This window comes from Sapajus apella, unplaced genomic scaffold, assembly GCF_009761245.1.
Source record: "Sapajus apella isolate SASKATOON/1434 unplaced genomic scaffold, GSC_monkey_1.0 scaffold119, whole genome shotgun sequence".
NCBI classification, from domain to species: Eukaryota; Metazoa; Chordata; class Mammalia; order Primates; family Cebidae; genus Sapajus; species Sapajus apella.
In genome coordinates, this window is record NW_022437059.1 from 1,801,321 (window position 1) to 1,822,402 (window position 21,082).

The 21,082-nt window shown below is 42.2% G+C and overlaps 1 protein-coding gene across 2 annotated transcripts; it reads right to left on the minus strand.

The window, feature by feature from the left end:
• Positions 1 to 552: 552 nt before the first annotated feature.
• FCRL3 (Fc receptor like 3) lies at positions 553 to 20,412 on the minus strand. 2 transcript variants are annotated; one of them, XM_032260725.1, is made up of 14 exons: positions 19,911 to 20,412; positions 19,113 to 19,133; positions 17,794 to 18,036; positions 17,067 to 17,327; positions 16,551 to 16,835; positions 15,459 to 15,746; positions 14,793 to 15,071; positions 9,472 to 9,759; positions 9,021 to 9,140; positions 5,451 to 5,478; positions 4,466 to 4,578; positions 4,188 to 4,256; positions 2,533 to 2,564; positions 553 to 2,436 (listed from the first exon to the last, which is right to left on the minus strand). In XM_032260725.1, exons 1-14 carry the CDS (start codon positions 19,939 to 19,941, stop codon positions 2,293 to 2,295), a joined length of 2,202 nt encoding a protein of 733 aa, XP_032116616.1. In that variant the 5' UTR covers positions 19,942 to 20,412; the 3' UTR covers positions 553 to 2,292. The 2 variants fall into 2 exon arrangements, with proteins under 2 accessions (XP_032116616.1, XP_032116615.1); XM_032260724.1 differs by lacking the exon at positions 9,472 to 9,759 and having other exon boundaries at positions 19,911 to 20,408.
• Between the last annotated feature and the right edge of the window lie 670 nt (positions 20,413 to 21,082).

Genomic DNA, 21,082 nt, shown 5'->3' on the forward strand with positions numbered 1-21,082 from the left:
ATTATTTTGTCACTCAGGTGATAAGCATAGTACCCAACAGGTACTTTTTGGATCCTCAGCCTCCTCCCACCCTCTACCCTCAAGTGGGCCCTGATGTCTGTTGTTTCCTTCTTTGCGTCAATATGTACTCAAAATTTAGCTCCCACTTATAAATGAGAACTGGTAGTATTTGGCTCTCTGTTCCTGTGTTAGTTTACTTACAATAATGGCCTCCAGCTCCAACCATGTTGCTGTAAAGAACATCATCTCATTCTCTCTTATGGGTGCATAATATTCCATGGTAATATGTACCACATTTTTATTTTTATCCAGTCTACTGTTGATGGGCATTTAGGTTGATTCCACATCTTTGTAATTGTGAATAGTAGTGCAGTGAACATACATGCGTATGTGTCTTTCTGGTAGAATGATTTATATTCCTTTGGGTATATACATAGTAATGGGATTGCTTGTTCAAATGGTAATTCCATTTTAAGTTCTTTGGGAAATCACAAAACTGCTTTCCACAATGGCTGAGCTACAGCGGAGTGTATTACATAGAAGACGGAGATATTTGCCTCCTCCCTCTTCAAGGGACCTTAAAATTGTAATGCCTATATGAACATGAATTGGCAGAGATCAGCAACTCAGTATAGGCAGGACATCATGCCCTGCTGTCAAAGGCCAGGAATAGGGGAACACAGGTGAGTGAGAGCAGTATGGGTTGACCATCACACTAGTTGAGGCCAGCAGCTGTGGCTTAGTTGGCTTTGCTGGTAGTAATGGAGGACAACAGTGCCTTCTGGTGAAACTCAACTTCCACAGTGATGGAATCTAAGGTTAGCAGAGGTTATGGTGCCCCTATAGCGTATCTCCAGAAATGGTGTTTGTTTGAATGCATGTAAGACATTCTCTAGGGACTTCAAGAAATATTGGTTAGAGGAAGATGTGACACTTTTCAAGGGACTTGGTGTTCCTACATGAACCAAGCGAAGGCCTAGAATTGGCAAAATTTGGAGATTAATGTTAATATAATCTCAGTTGTCCCTAGAACATGAGATGTTCAGAGATATTTGGAAACATCAGGATTTCAGAATGGAGGTGAAGTCACTAAAAATTGTTGGTAAATTTTCATTTTTGTCATATTCATTTTGACAAAATTTCATTTTGTCATATTCATTTTGTCAAAAATTCAAAGCACCATGGAAAGAGTTTTTAATAGTGATAACTAGGAAAACATTAAGCCAGATATTTTACACAAGTAAATACTAAATAGCAATAAAAACAAATGAACTATAGCAACATGAAACAATATGGATAAATCTTAGAAATATAACATGAAGAGAAAAATACTAAAAAAATTACCTACAACAATATGGTCTTTAACTTATAGTTAAAACTAATACAAAAATATATTTAAGGAAAACATAGATACATTACGAGGATAGAAAGAGGAGAGCAGCGGAATAATGAACATAAGATTTAGAATGGCTTCTTATCAGATGGAGTGAGGCAGAAGAAAAGAATGGGAGAAGCCACATAGATATAGTAGGTTATTATCTTGGAGTTAATGGGTGCTTGTAAGAATAAAAACTGACTAGAAATAGATCACATATAGAAAATGATGAGACTATGTCACAAAGCAAAAATCACAATTAATGTGATTATACATAAGGTCTTTGCAGTGGGGATGCAGGTCACATCTGAAACTAGCAGAGCCTTTAATAAAATGCTGGGGTTATTTTTCATCATATCTTACGGTAATTTGGTTGGGAATGTCACTCTGTAAGTACAGAAATGCACTTCAGATAGAATCACCTTAAAATCTTGTTCTGTAACTTGTTTTGGTTATTCCCAGCATGGTGGCAAGGATATAGCATGTGCACCAAAACATCAGCAATGCGACTTCCAGCCACACAAAAGAAACAAAATATTTGGAGCAAATTGTTTATACAGAGATAACACATTAACAGCTTACAATTACTCTTGAATCAAATGGTCATGATTGTGCTCTTGTAGCCCTGGCTAGACCATTTCTCTCTCTTCTAATTCTACAACCCTAGGAGCTGAGGGCCCTTCCACCTTGCCATGTGTCTCCACTGTGAAAAGAACACGGTGCTTGCTCAGAGGCTGCCCACTCTTTTCCTAGGGAACAGACTCGGGCACAGGGGAGATTTGCAGACCTTTTGCACAGCCTCACATCCCCTGCAGCCCAGCCTCATAGGCGGCAGAGTCTGGACAGAGGGATGACGTGTGGTTGGAGAGAACAGAAAAAACTGGTGCTGTTTCCTGTGGGCCACTCTGGGTAAGGGGCTAGTGGTCTGATGCCAGTGATACACATGGTACATTCTCATAGTTTTCTTCACCATCTTCGTGCACCCTGCCTCTGTTGCTAGCCTGCCTGGCAGAGTCATCTGGGTGTATCTTCTTCAACTCTGAATACAAGACTGTGAGTTCCTGGTAGAAAAAAAAAAAACAGAAAAATAAAATGTAAGTACCTAAATACAGGTAAGGAAGGCCAGAGAGGAAAAAAGTCCAAGAAATGTGACTCACCTCATCCTTCTGATGCATCCGTGGACAATTAGCTGTTGGGTAGGAGCAGCAAAGAAAAGTATTAAACTGTGGGCAATATATTCCAACTTACAACCTACACACACTGCGTTCCAAGCCAATCTTCTTGATTTGCTTGATCTCTTGACTGTTTCCTCTGCTGGATTCTTCTAAAGCCACATAGTGAAAGTAATCCCCCAAGTACAAACACTAGTAAAGACTTTCCTCTGCCCACCAAATGCTCAGAACGACTGTCATAACAATTTCCTTTTTGCTCCTCTGCTCATCATAACCCCAGAAGGGTACCCACCCCCAACCCACTGCAGACTTCTATGGCTGTATTGGTCCTCTCAGAGAAGGAGGCAGATATGACTCATTTCACTTTGCACAGGGAACTTGGAAGAGGCCAGAGAGGAGACTGGCATTCTGAATACACATGACAATTTCCCAGGAAGCCAAAGAGTTGCATTGGAGCATTGAGAAAATTTAGTGTGTGTGTGTGTTTTCTACCTTTCCAAGGGGCTCTTTGTATCTCTTTTATCTGTGCAGCCAATAAGCATGTACTAAGCAATGGGCTTCTATTAGGCATTAGTTAAGTTATAAGCAGATATAGAAATGACAACAACTGGCCAACATGGTGAAACCCCGTCTCTACTAAAAATACAAACATTAGCTGGGCATGGTGACGCAAACCTGTAATCCCAGCTACTCAGAATTGCTTGAACCCAGGAGGCAGAGGTTGCAATGAACCAAGATAGTAGCACCACTGCACTCCATCCTGGGTGACAGAGCGAGATCCCCTCTCAAAAAAAAAAAAAAAAAGAAGAAATAACAGAAACCCATTCCATGTGATCAAGAACCTATAATTTTGAAGGGGAGAAATGGACATAGTAACAAATGTGCAAAGCATTATGGGCACCAAGATAGAAACACATATTGAACTATGTTGTTGCCATAAAAAATAAATGGCTCCTCCCAGATTAGAATATGGGAAGGGCTGTTGACATCAGGGTGAGTTTCACGGTGGTACCTGAGCTATGTTTTGAAATGTGAGCAAGGGTCACCAAGTAGATTAGAGGCAAGGGCATTTCAGGACAAGTAAGGAACATGAGCACCAAGCAGAAAGATGCCAAGAGTTCAGTATGGCTAGAGGAAGGGCATTAGGCAAAGCTTGCGGGAGGGGCCAGCATGCAGAAGGCAGGGATCATGCTTTGGAATGGATGTCATTGAGGGCAGTTAATCTAGGCAATGATGTGAACAATAGGGCACCTCAAAGGGATTGTGCTAGAAATAGGTTGTGGAAAGGCTGGAGGAGAACAATACTAGAAATAAAGAGACCAGTTAAAAGAATGACAATTGTCTACACATTGATTATTCACTCGTTAAAACAATATTTTAGGAGGACTAAAGGTTTCCCAGTGCTGGGCTGTGAGTACATTAGTGAAAAAGTCATAGTGTCTGTCCTCAAAGAGTTTATGGATAATGGTGGCAATGTGGAAAGGAAAGAAGAAATGGATAGATTCTATAGCTGACAACGCAGAAGGCAAGCAATGCCTTGCATGTTGGACTTATATTTGAAACAACTCTGATCAAAGACCCCTTGCTGGATTTGATAACACACTGCCACCTCACCTCTATTTGCCTGAAAGGCATCTCACCTGAATTTTCTTTTGTATGCTGGATGCTCCAGACCTGGGAATAAATCTGGTTGCTATCTTCAGGATTTACTGAGAAGAGATATCATAGTTGGTTGTAGTCAAGAGCCCATATTCTAGACTCTCCTTCCCAATCAGCAAATTTATAACCACCTTTTCTATCCCCAATGTAATGCTAGGAATGCCATTTTTACATTAGTGACAGGGCCATGGCTGTCGCTCAATCCCTCTTCCCACCTTAGCTCCTCCCTGGAGCCTTCTGCCCCCTACGGAGTCCTCACCATTGCTGTACACTGGCTCCGGCTCCATTAGAGCTAGTGGTTCAGAGTGAATGGGTTCTTGAGGGTCTATCCTGGAAGACTTGGACAAGGCAGGCTCCTGACACTCATTAGAACTGTAAGTGTGACAGAGGAGGAGAGAAAATGGACAAAAAATATCTGTAGGTTACAAAGAATTTCAGGGAAATTGGTATCCAGGAAGGCCTGCAGTTCAGCATGATTCAAGTAAAAATATTGTGTCTACTTCTGCTTGGCTCTTTCAATAAAGTATCAGAAGAATTGTGGTGTAAGATGAAGCCCAGGGAAGTACTGCAAAACAGGACAGCCAAGGCAAGGTCAGAGGGCAAGGCAGCCTCAAGGCCTCTTTGAAAGGCAAAAACTCGTAGCTGATTCATTTTAAATATTATTTTTGAAGATGTAAATGCTTAAACATTGATATGCAAAGACCTCCACATTCTTACAGAACTTAAACCTTGTCTTTTTTAAAAAGCACCTTTCAATTTCCCACCTCATATTACAATAATCCACCTTTCCTGCAAGATGCTATGCAGGCTCTTCAAGTAAAGTGGATTTTTTCCAATTTCATTTCCTTCTGCAGTTAATATTGCAAATTGAACATTGCCAGCATTCAGTAATAATTTCCCAAATGAATGGAGGACTGAAGAAGAAGGAAATGAATGCATTGTAGCCCTATGAAAGATGGTGCCATCAGCACCTCAGTGGTCAAGTCGCTGCTGGAACTCATTTAAGGAAGTAGATAAATTAGTATGGATAGCCAAGAACATGTATTCTGTGTTTAAGTAGACACAGTGACTATCATTCACATACATAAGTGAAAATGACATTCACTTATATCTAGCTTTTTATTTTGTAATAATGTAAAAATGTTGGTAGGAAATCCACCCAAATCTTTAAAAAAATATAAAGAAGTCTTGTGCATATAAATAAATCATGAAAACGTTGACAGCACAAGAAGCAGAGACCTCACCTAGATGTTCCAGTGGCAGAAGGTCCTCCTGCAAAACAAAGGAAGGTTGATGGTAAGTGAGCTGTGTGGATAATGAACTCTGTTAGAACATACCTAGAAATCAGACTCATTCTAGATCTCAGCTGTGGCAACTCTCAGGGATTACCCAGCTCTGCCCTCCTTGCTCACCTCCTTCCTCACCCTATCTTATGTTATAGGTGAGGAAGGTGGGGTCTTGAAAGGCGTTTGCCCAGAATCACACTTATTCTGAATCATTTTTCAATCAGTAATAAGTGAATAGTAACTGTAAGTAACTGAGAAGGTCACAACCTGGGCCAGGTGCTTCCCCCAGACCCACTGCTTCATCCTGACTGCAGCCCTGCAAGGTGGAGGCAAGGAGACTGAGGCCTAGAGGGGCCAAGGGATGCTCAAAATTGATACGGAATTCTTACACGGTTATGAATCAATGGGACAACCATAATAAGCTCTACCTTCTCTTTTTCTAACTGTGACCCCCTCGCTCCTGCAAATCTATTCCAGCAATACTAAACTGCAACTCTTTTGGGTATATAACAGCTTTTCCATACCTCTTCTCTCCTTTTTCACTTGGCTAATTCCAATATTTTTTTTCCAGAGCTTTCCCTAATGCCAAGAGGCTGCATTAAGTAAGCTGTCTCCATGCACATAGGCCCATGTAATATTAAAATTACTTCATTGTTTTGTGATTATTTATATTTGTGTTTGCCTCTAATTCTCTTTCATGAGAGGATGTGCTACCTGAGGCTGTAAACCTTGTCTTTTTTTTTTTTTTAATTCCCAATGTCATGCCTAGCAGTTAAAAATATTCAACAAAGATTTGTTAAACAACTGAACAAAGTATGTACTTTGAGGACTTAAAAATAACAAATTGACAATTTTATAATAGGTGATTACCTGTTAGAAGTCTATCCTTGAAGCCCACTCTATTAGCCTTAAAAATATGACAGTTTTCCATCATCACTGAAGTATTGAATCTTTCCAGCTTGCTCCAATACAAGCCTTATCCCAGGCTCCTATCTGTGTCCTTTGCCTTTTTAAAATCTGTGGCTCTCTATCAGTCTCATTGACTTAGAGAACACAAGTCATTGCTCAAAATAAATATACCAGCCTTGATTCTCATGAAAAATAACTGAGTAACTCCCTGTTCCTCAAGGGAGTCATCCTCCTGAGTGATCAGGATCTAGTCCTGAATCTCCTCAGAGCAATCACAATCCATATCGGGCAATAACCAATATCTTTCCAGTGGGTGGTTAGCTCAGACCCAGACTGCACCTGGGAGTCAATCTATCTTCTCATTTGTAAAAGAGAAAACTGAGACCTAGAGAGGTGGCTATTTATTATACAAGCTAATATTCCTTGAAGACATATGGGCCAGAACTGTGCTAAGCAGTCTACCTAGGTTGTTTCACAGTACCTAAAAGGTAGATACTGTTATTATTATAACCACTTCATACAATATCAAGTTGTCAAGTTTTATTATTGGAATTTCAACACAACTAGATTTACTATAGAGTCAATAAACATCACCCTCTTTAGGAGTGATTCGCTCAGGCAAGGAGTAGAGCTCTTCACTTAAAAAAAAAAAAAAAAAAAAGTAGAAGGGCTGAGCTCCTTCCTGAGAAGTCTTGTCAATGATGAGAAGGGAGACTTTGCTCTGAGGAGGTACAGGAGGCACAGACCCTCTGCTTGGTGAACTATCCTAATTTCTTAGTGAGTTTGTTATTTAAAATAACACTCCCACTAACACTCTGGGGAACAGTCCACCTGAGCTTCCATTCACATGGATCATTCAAAATGATGGTCAATTTTCTTTCCTGGTGCTGTGCTGACCGACAGCCTCAACACTGAGATTCGAATGTCTTCCTCTAGTATGTTATAGATTAGAAAATTGTATCCCAGATAAACAGTGATGGGGGGGAAAGAAAAGTAATTTTGAAAGCAGGAGGTGTGATTAGCCTTCTATAAGTAACATAATATCACTATTGAAGATGTATACTATAAACCCTAAATCAATCACCAGAATAACAAAACAAATAATTATTGATTCCAACAAGAAAACTTAATTATTCTAAATATATATGCGCTCAACATTGCAGCACCCAGATTCGTAAAACAAGTTATTCTTGCTCTACAAAAAAAACCTAGGCAGTCACAAAATAACAGTGAGAGATTTCAATATCCCACCAACAGAGTTAGACAGATCACTGAGACAGAAAACTGACAAACTCTGGCCTTAAACTTGGCACTTGACCAAATAGACCTAACACACAGCTACAGAATATTCTACCCAACAACTGGAATATACATTATTCTCACCTGCATGTGGAACATATCCTAAGATCAGCCACATGCTCAGCCATAAAGCAGGTATCAACAATTTTTTAAATTATATCAAGTACACTCCTAGACTACAATGCAATAAAAATAGAAATAAGTATCAAGAAAATCTCTCAAAACTGTACAAATACATGGAATTCGATAACTTACTCCTGAATAACTCCTGGGTGAAGATCAAAATTTATGCAATGTAAAAAATTATTTAAAATTAATGAAAATAGGGATACAACTATGGATGTCCACTATCAGAACTCCTATTCAAGATAGTACTGAAAGTCTTAGCCAGAGCAATCAGGCAAGAGAAAGAAATAAAAGGCATCCAAACAGGTAAATAAGTCAAACTATCTCTTTTCACTGTCTGCATGGTTCTCTATCTTGAAAACCCTAAAGACTCCCACGAGTAAGGTTTCAGGACACAAAATTAAGGTACAAAAATCAGTAGCATTTCTATACACCAACAAAGTCAGGCAGAGAGTTAAATCAATGGCATAATTCCGCTTTGAATAGCCACAAAGAAAATGAAATACCTAACAAATGAGATAGCTAATAAAGGAGGCGAATGATCTCTGTGAGAGCTGAAAAAAATTACATCATGGTGGCTCACGTCTGTAATCTCAGCACTTTGAGAGGCTGAGGCAGGCGGATCACCTGAGGTGAGGAGTTCTAGACCAGCCTGGCCAACATGGTAAAACCCCGGCTCTACTAAAACTATAAAAATTAGCTGGGTGTGGTTGCGGGTGCCTTTAATCCCAGCTCCTGAGTGGAGGCTGAGGCGAGAGACTTGCTTGAACCTGGGAGGTGGAGGATGCAGTGAGCTGAGATCGCACCATTGTACTCCTGAGTGACAGAGTGAGACTCCATCTCAAAAAAATAGAAAAAAAGAAAAAAAAAGTCCCAGACAGGCACAGGGCTCATGCCTGTAATCCCAGCATTGTGGGAGGCCTAGGTGGGAGAATCACTGGATCCCAGGAGTTCCAGATTAGCATGGGCAACATAGTGAAACCCTGTCAAATCAAAAAATGAATGAAATCAACTGAAATGAAATCAAATCAAATTAGCCCGGCATGGTGGTGCACACCTCCTGTGGCTTGGGAGAATCATTTGAGCCCAGGAAGTGGAAGATGCAGGGAGGTATGACTGCACCACTGCACTCCAGCCTGTGTGGCAGAGCGAGACTCTGTTTCATAAAAAACAGGGTAGGACCTAGACACCCACCTGTTTTCCTTCGGGTCCTGGCATGATGCAGCAGAGCAGCAGCAGCAGCAAGGCCCAGGATGCTGAGCAGCAGCCCCATGACTGCCGCAGTGGCAAGGCCTGTTCTGTTCCCAGAGGTTCCTAAGTGGAGGGAGCTGTACTTGAGTTCCAGTGGCACAGGTTTTGGATATAGACAAAAACCATGTAAGTAGGGTGGGTATGTTCCAGTTTCTGATTCCTCCATTTGAATTACCTGTAGCGTCATTTGTAATTTTCAAAACTATGGCACATGAAAGGTATATGCCAGCATCTAAGATTAAAATGTATTCCTTTCCCTCTCCTGCATAAAATTAGTACCAATCTCCAGAAGTCCCAAGCCTTGGTGTGCATGTTCAGAACCTCCTTGGACAATCTAATTTGTGCTCATTTGGACAACCTGTCAGAGGACTATTTTATTTACCGTAACAGTGACCTCTAGCCCAGGTAATATTGAGTGTCACTGCCTCACTGCGCTGGGCCCCCAAGCCATTGGTAGCCTCACAGGAGTAGTTTCCAGAGTGTTCTGTATTCAAAGAGAGGTTGAAGGAGGCACCTCCTACAGAAAGGACTATGCTGCTTCCCAATGTGACATCCTCGTGATGAAACCAGTACAAGATTGGGGAAGGACCTGTCAGGGCCTCACAGTGAAGCTCCAGCAGGTCCCCCACTGCAGCCTGGGCCCCAGGAGCCCTGAGAGTGAGGACAGGGTGAGACACTGGAACTGAGGGAGGAAAAATAATTCATTGGCAGTTTTACTTAAGTAGGTATATAAGAGAACTTAATAAAGGAATATGCAGCATAGCTGAGTCATAGGGACATGTGCCTGAATTCAGGAGAACCTGGGCTTGAATCCTGTCTCCTTTATTAGCTCTATATGCTTGATTTTTTAAAGAACTTTTTAATTTCTCTAAGTTTTAGTTTAGTCCTCTGTAAAACTGAGCTAATGATACATCATATCTCAAACTATTGTAATGAGAATCATATTGTATGTGAAGTACTGTAAAAATTGGTTATTATTACTGATATAAATATAACTAACATCAAAGCTTCTAAACATTCCTACACCTGAATCTTAGCTCTAAGACGGAGGCTTCCCTACCTAGCTAAAGCAGGACCCATTCCTCTACCAAATCACCTTGCTTTATTTTTCTAGATAGCATTTAGCACTACCCAATATCTGTCTGTCTGTCTGTCTGTCTGTCTATCCATCCCTCTTCTATCATCATTGTTTTATATGATTCCCCCAATAGGATGGAGACTTACCTGTTTATTTGTTATTTATAGCTGCTGGAACGTTGCCTGGCATGTAAAATTTATGCTCAATAATTGGTGATTGAATGGAAAAATGAATTGAACCAAATTGTCACAAAAACATACAGACATAGCTCTAGCAACAATGATTTCCGATGAAATGGCACAGTGGGAAGAACAGAAACCCCTTAATATGGCACGTGAACTGTAAGAATGCTGGTTCTGCAAAGTTGTGAGGAAAACTGGATGAACTAATCTCTGTGTCGTGTTTTAGATATAAGCTGTGTGCTTTATTGGCAAGGATAGCTGGATAAGGATCTTAAGCTCTGCTTTGCATCATAGATGGGCTAAAGGGAATGAGTGTGGACGTGGAAACTATTCATTGAATGGCATTGATTAAACTTGAAAATGAGCCATCTGCTGGCTGCAAGAAAGGGCACCAGCTGCCTCATCAGGGTAGAGATGCCAAGTCCTGATATTGGAGGTGTAGAGTTCCTGCTAAATTGAAACTGATGGTTGGAATTTGTCCCTTCTGTATATCCTCTGCAATATGAAATGACCTGGGCGGGATGCAGAGGGCCTCAGGGGTAAGTCTTTTACAGGGTGCTCTGTGATCTCAGTGTGCCTTTCACCCACGTCTCTGGGTGTTCATATTCTGGGAAGAGAGATTTCCAACCCATTTCCTGCCTTCCTCTAGGGCTCATGAGACCTCTGGTTCTATATGGATATTCCCCTAAAATCAAAGAATTCTAAGACTGAAAAAGACCATGGTTATTGTCAACTTAAGTGGTCTCCAAGATGGGCTGTAAAGCACCCCATTGAAGTGTAAAGAAAATATGAGAATGTTCTCAGCAAACTGACAGAAGATCAGAAGATCAAACACCGCATGTTCTCACTCATAGGTGGGTGTTGAACAATGAGAACACATGGACACAGGGAGGGGAGCACTACACACTGGGGTCAGTTGGGGGGAAATAGGGGAGGGAAGGTGGGGGTTGGGGAGCTGGGGAGAGATAGCAAGAGGAGAGATGCCAGATGTAGGTGATGGGGAGGAAGGCAGCAAATCACACTGCCACGTGTGTACCTATGCAACAATCTTGCATGTTCTTCACATGTACCCCAAAACCTAAAATGCAATAAAATAAATAAATGGGGGAAAAAAAAGAAAATATGAGAATATTTAAGAGTATTTCATTGTGAGCTTGAAATTTAAAAAGATATTCAGCTTTACTAATATTCATGGTGGTGCTCTTGCTCAGGTAGACGTCACACTGTGTTTTAAGATAGGACAGGGTTTCTTATGAAGGCAGGCCACCCAGGCTCAGAGGGCAGGACAGCAGTGCATTTGCTTAACTCTCAGCATATAAAGTATAATGCCCTTTTAATTGGCTACTTGAGTGTTTTTATAGATTATTTTAATTTAAATCATAAAATATATATTTTTAATTTCTTTTCTTTTCTTTTTTTTTTTTTTTTTTGAGGCAGGGTCTCACTCTGTTGCCCAGCCTGCAGTGCAGTGGTGCAATCATGACTCACTGAAGCCTTGACCTCCTGGGCTTAAATGATCCTGCTGGCTCAGCCTCCGAACTAGCCAGAATTACTGGAGCATGCCACCACACCTCGCTAATTTTTTTGTATTTTTAATAAAGACGGGGTTTGGCCGTATTACCCAGGTTGGTCTCGAACTCCTGGGCTCAAGCAATCCTTCCTTGGCCTCCCAAAGTGCTGTGATTACAGGCATGAGCCACTGTGCCTGGCCAAATCATAAAATCTTTACAATGTTTTGTAATGAGATTGGGGAGTGACCTCAAACCTTTTCGTATCACGTGAGAGTTCAGTTATGTTGTGGCAAAGGTCTAAAACGAGGAATTAAATGTAAAGGTAAGTTATGTGTTTTTCCATGAAGAAAAATTAGTATTTAATTTTTGTTGACTTTTTGGTGATTCATGGCTATTGACAATGTTAACACTTAGCAGATACTTTAAAAAGTGACCTTTAACGGTACTCATATTGTTAATGCTTTCTAAACTTATGCTATGGAGATAATATTTTGGAAAATAGTTGTTTAAAAATATTTACATTTCTATGTGGTCTTTTTACTAGAAATTTAAGTATATCAACTTTAAAAATTTATATCTGCACCTTTAAAAATCTGTAGAAACAGAACATGGCAACTAGTTTATAACTCTTCCAAAGCTAAAACACATTTGATAGAAATTCAGCATGCAGTGGCTGGGCGTGGTGGCTCACGCCTGTAGTCCTAGCACTTTGGGAGGCTGACGCGGACAAATTGCTTGAGCTCAAAAGTTTGAGACCAGCCTGGGAAACATGACAAAACCCCGTCTTTACTGCAAATACAAAAAGGAAAGCAGGCCATGGTGGGATGCCTCTGTAATCCCAGCTATTCGGGAGACTGAGGCAGGAGAATTGCTGGAACCCAGGAGGTAGAGGTTGCAGTGAGCTGAGATCATGCCACTACACTCCAGCCTGGGCAATAAAGTAAGGCTCCATTTCAAAAAACAAAACAAAACAAAAAAAGAACAACAACAAAAAAAGGAAATTCAACATACAGTACTTCCCACTTAGTTTACAAGAACAGTTAATGAACATCAACAAAAATATAAACTTATTAACCAAATTTCAATGAAAATCTTTGTATAATTAGACTATGGGATTGAAAAATGAGTATTATGGACTTGAAAGAGCAGCAGTGATGATCTGCTTCCACTTGAATCTAGATATATTGGTAAGATAAAGCTTTAAGCAATAACAGACACTGATAGGAATAAGACCAAACTCAAAATCAAACCTCAAATAACTGTACCACCATAAGTAAACTAAGAGTTACAAAATAAATGAAGCATAATCAATTATAATAATTTTAGTCAAATATTTTAAATCAAAGATTTAAAAATAATGTTTATTTGATTCTTTGTCTTTCTTTCTTTCTTTTTTTTTTTTTTACATGATCTCACTCTGTTGCCCAGGCTGGAGAGCAGAGGAGCAATCTTGGCTCATTGCAGCCTCAACCTCTCAGGTTCAAGCAATCCTCCCACCTCAGCCTCCCACGTGTCTAAGAATACAGGCACATGCTACCATGCCTGATTGAGTTTTGTATTTTTTGTAGAGACAGGGGGTTTCTCCATGTTGCCCAGGCTGGTCTCAAACTCCTAAGCTCAAGTGATCTGCCCACCTCGGCCTCCCAAAGTGCTGGGATTATAGGCATGAGCCACTGCACCCAGCCCCTTATTTGATTTCTATTTTTCTGTTTGTTTTGCAATGTGCCTGTTAAGTTAATACAATAGTACATGTATACAATTAATACACAAATATATGTGTATTAATATATACATAGGTGGGGTGCGTGTTAAACAGTTTTGACAGAGAGTGATGTAGGATCAAGAATATTTGTACCTCCAGGATGTGCTGGCTCAATTACTGTATAAGGGAGGAAAATAAGCACAAGTCTAGTAAGAAGACTTACTCAAGGTTATACAAATGATATTTTCCTGTTCAAGACTGGAGTCTCTGTTTCAGCACACTGTCTGGCATTCCCCGGTTTTAATACCTCCTTAAATCATTACCCAGGTTTGGCCTATAGGAAAGATTATTATTAGCCAAAATGTCATATGTGTTTTAATAATTTGGAATCATTGAGGAACAAGAGTCCATGGCAAAATCCAGAGAATGTAAGGGTTTGGGTTACCGGGAATTATTGCCATCTCTCTTCTATTTTGTCATCTTCTCCTAGGTCCCAATGCTCTCTCCTATCCTCCAAATGCTGAGCACTTTGGGATAACCACGTCTTGGACTGGAGGTTATCTCCTAAGTGGTTGGTCACTTTGCTCATTGTTCTTAGGGGCTGGACATGGGAATTATGAGATGCTCCAGTGCCTCTGCTGAAGGAAAATTTTGTTAGGGGATACTGAAAACATAAGATTAAGTGAGACCCAATCAGAAGGCATTTGGAGAAAGTGAGAAGGTTAGATAGGTCATTGGAATCTGGAGTCCATGAAAGAGGCCTGCTGCTGTGATGCCTGTGGGTATCCATAAGGAGAGACACTTTAATGATCCAGGGAGCCAAGTGGAAACTTAGATCAAGATAGAGGCAGAAAACTGTGGCAAGGAATGATCTGGTCATTTGTTCCTGGGCAAAGGAATTCAGAAATAAGGGCTTTCTGTGCCATTTTCCTTTGTCAGTAATTGCTGACCCATCACATATTTGGTATTCTGGAAAGCCTTTGTGCCTTCACCAGAAAAAAAAATGAATGGGGTATATGGATGGCTATTCATGACAATTACAGAGGAATTAAAAAAAAAGAAAGGTATGGTCTAAGTTACTAAATGTGTAGTCAAAGGAAGAATCCCAGAACTCCCAGGCAGAGTTAGAAAGCGTGGGAAGTCTACTGGGATATCAACCAGGAAATAGCCCAGTGGAGCTGTTTGTGAGAAGACATGGCCTATTGTATTGGCTGTTAACTGCTGTGGATAGATCTTGCTTACCTGCGATGCTGAGACTCACTCTGTGACTGCGCTGGGCCCCCAGGCCATTATCAGCATCACAGGAGTAGTTTCCAGAATGTTCTGCTCTAAGAGAGAGGTTGAAGGAGGCTCCTCCTCCAGAGGGGGCTGAGCTGTTCCCCAGGGTGACATTCTCGTGATAAAATTGGTACAGGATCGGGGGAGAGCCTCTCGGTGCCTCACAGTGAAGCTCCAGCAGGTCCCCCACCACAGCCTGGGGCCCTGGAGCCCTGAGGGTGAGGACGGGGTAAGACACTGGAACTGAGGGAGACAAAAGGGCTGTCAGAGGATTCTGATGATGTGACAGATGCACAACCTCTCTCAAGGAGCCTAGCAATAGATACATCCCTTGTCCCTTGATCTTGTTTCCCACTGATCACATTTTTCTCATCAAAAAATCAGAAGCATTTCCCCAAAACAGTGATAAGTAATCCTGGGTAATTTGTTTTCATGACCACTCAGTCTTCCCCACAAGAAGTAAGATGCTTCAACTTATTCCACCATCTTTTCATCTCTCTCTCTCTCTCTCTCTCTCTCTCTCCCCCCCCTTTCCTCCTTCCCTCCCTCTTCTGGTAGATCCTAGTGGTTGATGAAGAACCTAAACCCTGGCTGGCAACTTGAGGCTGTGTAGAAGGAATCAGAACTTACTCCTCACGGTGACTCGAATCCGTGTGCTGAGGATGGGGCCATGAACATTGTCAGCTGCACAGTAGTATCTCCCTGCGTCTCTCTCCTTCACTGTAGGGACCTGCAGCTCTGCCAACAGGGAACGCTGGGTCTTTCTACCCAGGCTTCTTACTGTTCCTTCTCTGTGCCAGGAGAATGTGACATTTCCTGAACCTTGGGCTACTGAGCAAATAAGGACCATATTTTCTCCTTCAATCAGCTGCCCTCCGGTGGGCTGGATCTCTAGATTCACATTAGACACAGGGACTCCTGGGAGAACACAAGATGGCATGTGAGGGTCCTGATGACAGGGACCTCAGGGTCAAGGGGAAGGCTAGAGGTGCCATGAATAGCCAATAGCAGCAGGTGCTGCAGGCAGACACCCTAAGTAAGAAATAAGAAATTGTGTATACTATTATAAAGGAAACAACATCCCTCTCACTCCCACAATTCCCATCCTTGGGAAATGTGGACACCAAGTCCATAATCTCCATAAACCCAATGTTTCCTGATCACATTTTATACATATTTATCTCTAAGGAATCTTTGATGCACCATTGAACCACAAAGTAAAAGAGAACACCAGAGATCTATTTTGAAGATCAAAATAGAATCCAAACCCTTCTCCTATTCTTCAAGACTTCTCTAGATTTACATGCATGTCTCCATATCTTTATCTATTTCAGTCCATATTCATCTTCCCTTTTTCTGACTATTTTGTTGTGAATTTAGGTAACCCAATGGAAGCACCACAGGGGCCTCTTAAAACTGCATATGTTCAGCTGTGCTTCTAGTTGTCTGTTGGTTCATGAGAGACTGATATTGTGCATCTCTGTAACCCCATAGGGTTGGGCACTCAGTAACTGATCAATAACTACTATTACCTGACTCAAGTGGAATAAAATTTTCTAGGGCTGTTAGACCAATGTTGAGCTTATTAAAGAGAGAATCATATCAGAATAGCTGGACACTCCCCTCTGATGTGTCCACCATCCCAGGGGTGCAGGAGATGTCACTGGTCTGCTCTCCTCTCCCCAGCTCTGACTCTGGAAGAGCAGCCCCTTGGATACTTACTCTGTACATGTATCTGAGATCTCAGGCTCCTTTTTTTGACACTGTGAGTCACTGTCTCTGCCTCACACCAGTAAGATCCCGAGTCTTCTGTCCACATGGCAGGGATCTGGAGCTTGGGGGACCTGCTCCAGCCTGATCCGAGGGTCTGGCTATCTCTGAAGAAGGAGAACTGGAGCTGAACATTTGGCTTCTGTGGAGAGAGCTGGGTCTCACAGGTCAGGGTCATGGCACTCCCTTCTACGGGTGTGGAAGAGCTGGCTTTCAGCACAGGATGTGGAAACAGTTCTAATGAAAAGAAAAAACATAGTCCCCAGGGTGGTGAGGCTCAGAGTTCCTGGAGAGATGCACCTGTGTTCTCAGCACCAGCCACCCAGAGAGAGAGAAGCATGAAGCAAACATCTCCCTCCCATGGCTGAGCCATAAGAAGCACTTCATGAAATTCCCACTGATAAACACCTTCCCTTTATCCTCAGTTTTCCTACTAAACCCAATAATCCATAGAAATCTAACCATTACCTTGAACTTGGATACTTAGGGATTTTGAAGTTTGTTCATATGGTATTAGGAAAGTCGTCCTATCAGCAGTACAATGATATTTGCTATTGTCCCTGGAGACCGAATTCAGTTTGATGGAGTCTAAATTATTACTATTAGGAAGCTGTTTTCCATCCTTGTAGTAAACCTTTTTATTGGTATTTTTGGCATCTTTCCCCTGACATCTCAGAGTGACATCATCTCCTTCAAAGACCGGATGTGAAGCCTGCAGGATCAGCCAGTCTGCAAAGAGCACAGGAGCACAGTCAGTTTATCCACCGCTGCTTCTGCCTTCACTCTCATTTCTGCCCATGAGGCAAGAACCACAGTTCTATACACACTTGCAAATGGTTCCCACTCACATTGCCACATGACCCCAACACCTGATTCTTGCTTGCCCTAGGAGAGTGAACCAGTTCCCAGGAAACATCCTTGAGAAATCCTCACACGTCTTTACACAAAAGAGGAATCCCAGACCTGAACCCCTTTGTCTGATGGCCCCTGGGTCACCCATACTGCCTTGGAGGAAGGAGATAGATAGACAATCCGGCATCATGCTGTTCCCCTATCTCCTTATTTTCCCCACTGGCTTCAGCATATCAAACATTCCCATGTCTGCTTACAACTCTGCCTGTGCTCCCTGCGTTAACCCAGCCCTCAGATACTCCGCCTGGTGGCTTGACTTTAGACATCCCCTTCCTTTCCTCACCAGATGAAAATTCCACATGCACGGCGTCACTGAGGGAGGATCCTTGGGTCTTGCATTGGTAATTTCCAGACTCTGTAATTTGGATCTTGTTAGCTCTTACTCTCCATGGTTTCATATCACGATACCAAATTGTATTTCCCTGGGCTAGGGAATGAGATTCCCTGCATGTGAGAGTCACTTTTTCTCCTTTGAAGGTTGTGGACCATGGAGGTTCGAGGAGAAGTACAGCTTTTGGAGCTACCCCTGAACAGGAAATAGAAAGACGGAGGCAGGAGAAGGTAAATGGGAGGTGGACACAGAACAGGGGGAGCCCAACCTACAGTCAGGAGCTTTCCTGGACTAATCTCCAGTCGGGACCAGGGTCAAAAATGGAGCAGAAATAACCTGGGGAAATGCCTGGGAAAGAATCTGTTCTTCCTCACCTTCTTCCTGGAGGTGGGCAAAAGGGTATTGTAAGGGAGAGGCCTCAGGCTCTTGGCATAGCTCAGAAAAGCTCAGGAGATGTGATTTGCTATTGGGCAAACACTGTGAAGGCCTCAGAAGGTGGCTGATTCTGAAATTCTCTTGTCCTATACATTTCTGTCAAGATAAAGGTGAACCTGGGATGTATATACCTCAGAAGTAGTTTCTAGACTCCAGAAAATCACTTCCTCCTTGTTAACATTTAATGAATAACATTTTTTCACTTGTGTTACATTTATACCTTTCTCAGTTTGAGAGTCTATGGGGAACGCAACCGTACTCTCCATCTAAGTTGGACACAGTTAACAATGGAGGGATCGAAAGAATTTAAATGGAGGCAGATGGGCTGCTCGAGACGTCAGACTTGTGTATGGAATTGCAACTGACTGACAGGCATGGAAGTGAGGCATGGCAGTGGCATGAGCTCTTTTTGGAGATTTATAAGGATTCTGCTGTAGCATCTTCCTGCGAGAATGGGAGCTATTTCTGTGTCCTTTGGTAGCAGCACTAGCTTGGGCACACAGAGGGTGAGGTATTAGGGAATACAGAGATCAGATATGAGATTCCTTCATCATCAGCCTCTTGCCTTTGCCCGTTGTTCTGCAAATGTTTCCCTCCCCTCTACTCTGAGGAATCCTGATAATGTGGGGGATAAAAAAAACCTGGAGACTTTGAAAAAGTCGGAGGAAACTCTGTTCACCCAATAGAGTAGCAGATCGACCCCAGAGCAGCAGCACTGCTGATGCGATGCATTCCTGCAAGGGTTGGGACAGGCTGTGTGGGCTGAGGGGACCAATACCCAGAGACCAGAGGGGTATGAGAGGGAAGGAGAGGGGCAGAGAGAAGGAGAAACTTACCTGACTGTCCTCTTCCAGGAGCTGTGACAGAGAAAATGAAAGATTAGCATGAAGTAATGTTTTTCAAATATTTTCAATCAGACACTCTCTGAAACATTTTCTAACAACCCACCCACAACTGCTTCTTTTGTTTTTCCTTATCACTTCTTTGCTCCCTTTGTTATATCACCCTGAGTCCCTAAACAACAAAAAATGGCCTATGATTTATTTTACAAATGTGATGGCTGTGTCCAAGGCCTGACTCCTCTCTGCTGTCACTTGCTTGGCCGCGGCACCCTCCAGTCCTTCCCTCTCCTCTCTGAGGACAGAGGCAGGCAAGGACTGGCCGAAATGGTTTACCCTCCCTTCGTTCCTTGGGCTTCCTGTTGTTCCTCTCCCTTTTCCAATCTCTGATTAAATTTTGGCTTAAAACTTCTAGAAAAGAGGGATGTTTCTCAGTAGACCTTCCTTCATGTGCCTAGGTTTTAGAGGTAGCTGTTCATCTGAAAAATTATTTAGTTTGAGGCTTAAGAGGGAGGGAGGGATATAGAGCCGTGGTTTGGCAGAAGGAAAAATCCAAGTTTCCTCTGAGATGAAAAAAAGCAGTGGGCGAGAAGCCAAGGGCAGCATATCTGGCTTACTGTGAGAGTTGCATCTGGAGCCTCTTTGTTGTCCTGGGAACCCAGCTCTGCTCACTTCCCATCCCTTGCTGTCTGTCTCTGAGCCCCAAGTAGAAGCAGAGATAGAAGCTCCTTGGCTTTTTCCCTGGCCAGCTTTAGGAACTGAGGCCATGGTCCCCAGTCTAGCCCATCTACTCACTCCAGATCAGCAGCAGCAGCCACAGAAGCATGGGTACCGGCCAGGCAGAGGGCAGGACAAGTCTGCCTCACCAAAAGCCCGACTTATCTCCGGGAAAGCGGGCAGGAAGCTGCTATTCAGATGAGACGTGCGAGAATTAAAAAAGGGAAGAAATTAGTATCATATCTTGCTTTGGGCTCTAAAAATGTGAATGTGGCTACTTCCCTAAATGCTGTTTGTATCTCAATCCTGACAGCGATGATACATTTTCAGAAGCTTCAGTCATCTTCTAACAGTTCTGGTCTCCCAGGAGTGATGTCTCCAAGGCTGTGCCTAGGTTCTCTAGAAATGTCAAGCTGTGGATTTGCTAGTATTCCAATAACTCTTTCTTCAGTTTTCATATGGGGAGACCCCTTCACTACGTTGTCTTCACACAGCCTTTGTTTCCGCATGCAGCTCCTAATGTAGGCAAGCTTCGTGGGCGTGGTATGAGTCGCACAGTCAAGGCATCAAAGCATACGTGTTTTTCACTTTCACATAAGTTGTCATGAGACTCTGAACAGGAAAATAACAGAAACTTACAGATTGGGAACTACCCCTAAATCTCACCTAAATCTGTGCAAATTAGGAGATAAATCAGCAACGTACCACTGTTTTTAAATCCAGAGCCCTTTTCGGAAAGGCCTTCCGTCACTTTTCAATCAAAGAGGTTCCACCCCATTATTTTATTTCAGGTCCTTTGTGTGTTTTTCACAGTGTTTATAATAATTCGCGATTATTTTCTTGCTTGTTTTTGTGTCTTCTTTCCCACTAACATTGAAGGCCCCTTTTCTTACCGACTACAGCCCCTGCACCTCTAACAGTTCTTTCTTGAAAGCATGCTTTTAATAATCATTGTTTGAGGGACTATTGAATAGACTGGCAAAAACTCTGAACCAGTGTTTCGCAACCATTTTTTCATTATCGCTCCCCTAAGGATCCTTTTTAGACATTTTTGGTTTTCGCCACCCCCTTCTTCCATGAAAATTCAATACCACAAATATACTGCTTATCTGTTCATGTGCTGCATGTATAGCTGTGTTTTATACATAAAAAAATAAGATTTATTTTTATCTTCCCAAGAGCCAATTCTTGCCCCTTTGAGGGTGATATCGCTTCTGTTAGGAAGGCATGTTTTAGACTTAGAGGTAAAC